We start from the raw sequence: 8,466 nt of genomic DNA on the forward strand, positions 1-8,466 counted from the left end.
ATCTTGTTCACTGATGTATACCAAACTCCTAAATCAATGCCACAAGGATCAGGCATGTCATAAGCATTCAATAAAAAGTTGTTGAAAAAAATGTGTTTTTTTAATTTAGTGTAAAATAAATTTAGTGTACAACAGAATAACATTATAATTTGTAGATGCAAGTAGTACATGCATGTATATTAATTTTAATACACTTAATTCATTTTCTTATTAAGTAGTAATGTCTTTGCATATATTTGGTTGAAAAATTAAATGGCCCACTTTTTATAGATTAAAAATATTTTGATTTTTGGCAGTTACTAGGCTTCAACTTAATATTAATATTTTCCCCGTATCACAAATGAAGAGTGTAATAGCAAAAACTTTTGAAAAAATTATTAAATTGCAAAATCACACATATAGTGTTTAACCTCCAAATATACAAAGAACTTACAGACTTAGGGATGACTGTTAAACCTATAACATTTATTTCAAAGGAAAGTCACTATTAAAAATAACGTGCAAAAATACAGTATAGGAAATGAGGAAAAAAAGGAAATTATTTAGGGGTAGTAGTTTATAACATCCTGAGGGATATTTTTTGCTTCACACCTCTCTAATTTTCCGTATGCATTTTTTTTTCAAAAAGAAGTGAAGAATTTGGAGAGGGTTCAAAGAACAACTAATATAAGGATATATATAATCAAAAATTTGGAAAATAGATTTATCTCAAGGCTAACTCTCATATTAAGAGGAAAAACATTTCATATGAAAAGGAAAAACCTGAGGCAAAAAATTTAATAACTAATTTTAAGCAGTATTTACAAATGATACTTTAAAATAGATATAAAGTAGCATATCTATCCATTTAATCTTTCAAATCATCATCTAGTTTTTTTGGTGCCAGCAGAAAACACACCGCTGTAATAAAGAGATCTGACATAACCTTTCTCCCATATTAACCTGTATGTGAGGCACAGCTCTCCTCCATTAGATCACTTCAAGTCCAGTTTCCTGTTGTTCTGTCATCCCCTAGGTCAGGAGTCAGCAAACGACAGCCTGAGAACCACATTCAGGCTGTCACTTACTTTTGTAAATAAAATTCTATTGGAACTCAGCTACACCCATTATTTATGTATTATTCATGGCTGTATTCACATCACAGTGGTTGAGTTGAGTAGTTGTGACAAAGATCATATAGCCTGCAAATCCTAAAGTACCTATTATCTGGTCCTTTTTACAAAAAAGTTTTCCCACCCGTGCCATAAGGTGACGTGGTCTACATGGTCATTGCTAGCAGACCACCAAGTACCCACATTCCAGGCTGTGGGAAGAGGGGTGATGACCAAGTGGAAGACAAATGATTTCATTTTCAAATGACTGACTTGAACGTGCCCATTTCACTTCTCATTTATCCCATTGGTGTGAATGTAGTGGGGCAGAAATGTGCCCAGCTAAAAAATGTGTGGGTGGGTCTATTACTAAAAGGAAAAAGAATAAGTACATACTGGAGAGCAATTAGCAGTTTCTGCCATAACTTTCTACGGCAGAAGGAAGGTGGTGTAGGTGGAAAAGGATAAGCCTTTTGAAGCAGATGCCTTCTTTATTGAATGAATGGGTTTTGACAATGTGAAGCATCGCACAAAGCAGAAGGTTGCTCTGTCCAGGAATTTTGCCTCTTCCTTATTTATTCCTCACTACATGTAATTCACCTAGAGCCTGCTAACATTAGTATTTTAAAGAGCAGATCATTTGTCATCAGGGAAATGCAAATCAAAACCACAATGCACATCTTCAGAGTGGCTTGAAAATGCCAACTCTTGACAAGTATATGAAGAAACTAGAATTCTAATACAACTCTGGTGACAGTATAAATTGTTAGAACCATTTTGCAAAATGATTTATCAGTAACTACTAAACCTGAACACATACATAGCCTCTTCCATTTCTAGGTGTATACTGAACAGGAATGCAGAAATGTTCCCACCAAAGATATGCACGATATCCACAGAACTGCAATTTCTAGTAGCTAAAAACCGAAAACTACTCAAATGCCCATTAACAGTAGAAGGTATATTCATACAGTGCAATGCTATTCAGCAATGAGAATAATATGCATGCACAGCATAAAATGTGTTGAGTGAAAGACTACACAGAATATAGTTTATTTTTTATATATGTTCAAAAAATGGCTAAGCTAATCTTACAAGTCAGGACTAATATCTCAGCGAGTGGTAATTTGGAGAGTGACTGGATATGGATACGAGGTTGTAGGGGAGGGTGAAATACACTTAAGCTATACACTTAAGATTTACCTGTTTTTAAATTATCTTCAACTTCAGTAAAGCACTCTATTTCTTGATTTGGGCAATATGTTTGGAGTATGTTTATTTTATGAAAATTCATTAAGTTGCACAGATATAATTTATAAATTTTTAAATATATGTATTCAACTTCAAAAAAAGTTTACCTATAACAGAAAAATAAAGTAGATGCATATATATTCTTGTAATTCTAAAATCAGCCATGTCCATAAACCACATATAATTTGAAATTGAGTAAGAGCGTGCCCTTGTCTTTATGTTAGCTAAGAGAGTACTTCTCAGACATTTCTCCCTACAAACACAACAAACATCTACTTCTGTCCTATTTATCATTTCCCTAAAATTGCTTAATGATTCTGGAAGAATAAAGATAGGGGCGTGAAAAAGGGAGGGGAAGAAGGGTTTAACAAATCTGGGAGAACTGGATATTTGCTTTACTCCCTGGATACTTTTTAAATCTACTTATCTCTCCTTACCACGCTTAACCCCACCTGGTAGCCTCCTTAAGAATTATTGCTCAAGTTATTCTTGGTCATTTGATTTTTCTGCTTTGAATCTGAATAAAAGAAAATAGTACACACAAAATGTTTAATGTTTAATTACAATGAACAATAGAGTTACAGAAGGTAAAAAACTAAGCAAAGCTGCCATTTCATGACCATTCCTAAAATATCTTGAGAAAATTTGTAGAGTTTATCAAACTCTCTACAAAAGCCTCCAAAAGTGTATGTCACTGAAAAATTAAAAATTATAGGCCTAGAACTGAAAGGAGACAAGTAGGAATCTACCTCCTTTAATCTTCAGTTGCTTTTTTTTTTTTAAAGTTTCTCTTTCAACTTTCAAATCTAGAAATGAAAATAATAGTTCCTTCCAATGGGATGCATTGTGTTACATCACTTAATACTTTAGACATTTACTTATATTTACTGTGGAACCAAGTATCCACAAAAACGTTTTGCAAATAAAGTGAATGTTTCAAAATAAGCAGAGAAAAACAACTTCACTTATTTATGCTCTATAATTAATTATAAACAAAAAATAGAGTCAATCATTATAACCTAGATTTTAACATTTTTGCTCTAATTATGTCACCGTGATTAGAACCTTGTAAGATAAACTGAAATTATTGTGGTATAAACAGAAGTGTTTATCTTGGGATTTTATGATGAAATTGAAGAGAAAGTATTTTAAAATTATTGCTACAAGCATACCTATTTAGACACTTTGTATAAATCTCCCAATATTTTAATATTAATATTTGAACCCAATCATGTATATTGGTTTCATTAATTTTGCTACAGTTTCTTTTGTGGTATGCTTGTTGAAATATTCATTACCTTGGATAAAATCATAAAGAATTTTAGTACAAGAAGTGTTTCTTTAGAGTCTCATGATACCTTCTGACACCTATTTATTAAAATCTTAAATTTAGTTTTTATCATGCTTTTCTTAAGTGTCCTAATATAATTTGTGTGAAACAGGTGAGGTATTTAATCCATTTATGTATGCATTTAAAGGGAAAAAGTAAGACATGAGAAATAGTTAACAATTAAAAATCAGCAATAAAATTTGTCCAGATATGTAAAGACACATTAAGTTATACGAGAGTTAGAAAGCACGTTGCTGCTTGTCAAAACAAAAATACTCTCATTTACTTATTCCTTAGTCACTGTTGGAATTCCAGTTCATTAGTATTTTTCAGTCTCTCGTTGAAAGAAGATTAGTAAAAACCAATAAATAATCATAATCAAAGACCTCATTCTCATTAACATGTTTCAGGAAGTAAATTTGAATTCTTCTCTACCTTAGTTATCACAACGCAAGTTAGAGAGTGAAGAGTAAACACAAGCAAGAAAAAAGAAAATCAGTTGAAGGACAAAAGAGCAAGGGAGCTCAGCCACAACTGGGTTAAAAAGAAAGAAAGGAAGAAAAAGAAGAATTCTAGATGGTACTGCTTTAATGGCACCTCTATGTACACACTGGGACTCTAGGAAGAAGAAAAGGCGCTGTGCTTACCTGTTAGAAACAGGCGGTTTCTGGGAGCTGTCCAATGTACCAGATGAACCGTCCTAGTCACAATTTACCTCCTTACTAGGGATTGACGTACAGGGTAATTCTCCCTTGAATCAAGATGTCTCTGCTCATTTTTCTTTTTTGACTATTTCTTCTAATACATCTTTAAAGTTATTTTCTAACAAATTGTTCTTCCTGACCGTGTCTTCTTAAAATTCCCTACACTGAATAATTAAATAAAGATTGCTTCTGGCAATCCAAGAAGGAAAAATGAAGACTTCTTTGTTAAAATAGTAGAGATAATGTGAAATCGGTAAAATTTCATTTTCATATTACCAAATTTAAATTTTCCTTTTCATCTTAAAAAATGATCTAAGGATAACCAAAAATCTCCCTTCAATAGAATACAGTAAAGTATAGTTTCTGCTCTTAGGTCCTGTAGGGCGGTACAGAGCAAGGAGGAAAATCAGCCAGGTGGAAATGTCAAGGATTTTTCGTTGTTCACAAATACTGATCAGCAATTTAAAATTCGAAAGATTTCTCAACGGAGGGTGACCTGACCCACTGATTTACCAAAAGGTAAATCTCATTTTTGAAAGGAGAGTGAAGTTGTTTTGTTTGGGGGTGGAGAGGGTTTGCTTCGTCCCCCCTCCCCCAGTTCTGGGATTATACACTAAAGCAAGCTCGGAGAAAATATGCTGAGCCTCCCCTTTTCATTTTATTGCCATCATAACTTTTGCCCTCGAAGTAAAATCCTCTACTTTACGTGAGTTGGAGATGAGAGTACGGAAAAGAAAGTCAAGTGTCTGAATTGTTAGGCTGGTTATAACAAAACACACTTTAGAAGTCAGGGTTTGTAATTTGGCAGGAGAGATGTTTACGATGCCCTGGAAGGAGAAAGCCGGTTCCAAGAGCGACTCTGGGGAATGCACTCTCGGCCCCCCCTACCGTGCTTACTTAAGCTAATGGAAGATCTTGCCTTTCAGTAGCCGCTGCACTGGGATACCAGACAAACAGCTCCCCTCGACCCCTGGCAGACGGGGCCCCTCTTCAGGACATCATTAAAAGCACATGCACTTGTTCCGTACTCATTGGCAGCGTCGGGTGGCAAGATTCAGGACTCCTACTCCGAAGCCAAGGAGAAGCCAGAGTAGTGGAAAACATCCTCGCTTTGCAAAGCCAAAGAAAGCTAAATTAAAGAACTACATGAGATAAGAAGCCTGAAGAATATCAGTTGGCCGCGGGGATAAGGAGAGACAAAAAGCACAGCAGGTAAGAGCTGGGGGTTGTTGCCAAGAAGGAACTGTCCCAGGTGGCGCAGAGAAATGGATCTCAAAATTGGAGGCCTGTCCCTATGAGTCTTCCATGCGTGCTCCAGCTTGTCTCCTTCCATCAGTTTGGAGAGGAGGGACGTCGTCATTCATAGCCTTCCCTAACGGTGCGACTAATCCTGTTATCAGTTTGGTTATAAATATTAATGTCCCCTGGCCCTTCGGTGATGGTGTCGCATCAGATTCAGAGCTGTTAGGAAGCCTATCTCCAGTCTCACCCCTCCCTGCGAGAAACCGATGAGACGCAGGGCCAAGAGGACGCGATGGCAGCCTATCCGGAGAGCTGCGTGGATGCCACCGTGCTGGACTTTGTTGCAGACCTGTCCTTCGCCTCCCCGGGGCACCCTCTCCTCTGCGACTTCGTGCCCCGGGTCCCCTTTGGAGACGGAGGCCTTGTGCTCCAAGAGGGAAGACCCAGGAGGCTGGCGCGCTTTGAGGAGGAGGATCCAGAACAGGAGGGCGAAGTAGACGAAGGGGGGGACGAGGAAGAGGGGCAGGGGAGAGGCGCTTCCCTGCTGGGCCGCCCCAAGAGGAAAAGGGTGATCACCTATGCCCAGCGCCAGGCCGCCAACATCCGCGAGAGGAAGCGGATGTTCAATCTCAACGAGGCCTTCGACCAGCTGCGGAGGAAGGTGCCCACTTTTGCTTACGAGAAGAGGCTGTCCAGGATTGAGACCCTACGCCTGGCCATCGTCTACATTTCCTTCATGACCGAGCTCTTAGAGAGTTGCAAGAAAAAGGAAACCGTCTGAACCCGGCTAGGATGGACGTGTCAGCCCCTGCATGCCTGGGCTCCGCGCGGGCTTGGGGTGGTTCTGGATCCACAGTGGGTGTGGCTGAAAGGCCAGGAGGGATGCTCCAAGATCTAACGTCTGGCTTTATGCAACTTGTTGCGGGGTTGTAAAAATCCCCATAGCCCTCGTAGAGTTAATTTATATGCGATCGCTCTAAATAGAGCGTGGGGACGGGGCGGACGGGCGGGGCAAGTTATAACCTGTTAGAATGAGTTGACTTCCTCGAGATACGCTCAGACGCAATTTCTTCCCACCGGGAGGGTGGGAAATTAATGCTCTCTGCAAACGGCACACTTAGGGGGCTAATATAGAGTCTACTCTCTGCTTCACTTTTTTTTTTTTTTTTTTAATATAAATTGGTTTTGAGCCTCTGGAGTCTGTGCTGAGCCTTCCCTGGCAGGCCCTCCGCTCAGGCCTGGAGGGGTGCTGGGAGCGGGTCCCTGGAGAGACCAAGATGCTGCTTCTCTCGTCCTGTTATTTTAGGCTTGTCGAGAGACGGAAGGAAAAAAATGCGAAAGGGAGTCGAGGGGCCCGGACCTCTGCGAACAGCCATCATTCTCTCTTCCCCGCTCCTCCCCTCCTCTCTTAAGCGCAGAACCACCAACCCTGTTCGGGTCCCTCCACGAGCCCTAGGAACGTGGAGGTGGATGGGGGGCAGCTCCGGCCAAAGCACCAGGGGCGCTCCCAGGGTCTTGGGCGCCCGCGAGCCTTTGCTGCCCCTGGGGGCTTTCCCCCGTCTCCTTCCCGGGAAGGGGCGGGGTTTGCCTAGGCTCAGTGCCTCCTGAGCGCGCACTTTTAAATTTTTAGCTGAAGGTAGGAAAGATAGCTTTCATTCTAGTCGCATCTAGGGAAAGTCGAGGCAAAAATTCGGAGGAGGAGATGCTTTCCTCCGCTTTGCAAAAATGTGTGCAACGGAGACGAGGTTGAAGCGGGACCCTATTGAGGGGATGCCTCTAGTTTGGACTCTCTGCCATTCCACAGTTCTTCCTTCTGAGGGACCTGCTACCCCCTGACCTGGGGTATTCAGATAGGAGTAGGAAGTGAGGGGAGGAAGAGGAGTGAAGAATGCCCACCTAACTGTAAATTATCTTAAAGGATAAATCTCATTTTTCCAATACCTTATTTCCGCGCGCGCGCGTACACACACACACACACACACACACACACACAAAATTCTCCCTATCATACTTTCAGAAATATAATTCATTATAGTAGTAAGTTATACTCATCCTAGAAAGCTTGGAAAACAAAAGTTAAAAATACAAAATTTAAATCACTCCCCATTACCACACAACATTTTTATCAATTTCCTTCTACTCTTTTTTATATATACAGATATAAATTCAATCTGTTAACAAATTTGGGACACTTTTGGATACCAGTCTTTTTCCACTCAGCCTTATAGAATGAGCACTTTTTCTTTGACTTTGAATATTATTCAAACGTAATTTTTATTGCTGTATTTTATTGTCATATTGATGTTTCACGAGTTAATTCCCATCCTTTAAAAGTGCATAGCTAAGATAGTTCCTTTTTTAAAAAAAAAAAAATAAATGATGATGCAAAGACCATTCTTATACATGTCTTCTCTGCCTACGATAATTTCCTAATATTAGGTTAATAGAAATGAAATTTCTGCATTAAATAAACATTTAAGTTTGTGGCAACAAAGAGCCAGGTTGCCTCCCACGTAGGTTCTGTCAGTTCACACTCCCTCTCATCAGCATTGCAAGGATGTGTTTATCTCTCAAATGCCTTCATTTAACATTTTTCCTAATTCTCCTATCTATAGGAACTGAATTAGTTCTGAAATGACCATCTTCCCAAAGATGATTTCTTATTTTGACTGTATTTTCACTAGGATTTTTTCTGCCTCACCATGAGAACATTGGGATAAACAGTTAAAAACAAACAAACAAACAAAAAAATGTAACCAGCTAAAACCAAACAAGAAAATCAGGGAATGTATTTTTTTTTTTAATTCTCTAGCACTTTTATTAAATAAACTGAAATTTGGACAATGAC

The 8,466-nt window shown here is 39.1% G+C and overlaps 1 protein-coding gene across 1 annotated transcript; it reads left to right on the plus strand.

Moving 5' to 3' along the window:
• Nucleotides 1-5,910: 5,910 nt before the first annotated feature.
• Nucleotides 5,911-6,399, plus strand: FERD3L (Fer3 like bHLH transcription factor). The gene has a single exon (XM_033087947.1). The coding sequence runs from the start codon at nt 5,911-5,913 to the stop codon at nt 6,397-6,399; it is 489 nt and encodes a 162-aa protein (XP_032943838.1).
• Nucleotides 6,400-8,466: the final 2,067 nt, after the last annotated feature.

Source organism: Rhinolophus ferrumequinum, chromosome 20, assembly GCF_004115265.2.
Source record: "Rhinolophus ferrumequinum isolate MPI-CBG mRhiFer1 chromosome 20, mRhiFer1_v1.p, whole genome shotgun sequence".
Lineage (NCBI taxonomy): Eukaryota > Metazoa > Chordata > Mammalia > Chiroptera > Rhinolophidae > Rhinolophus > Rhinolophus ferrumequinum.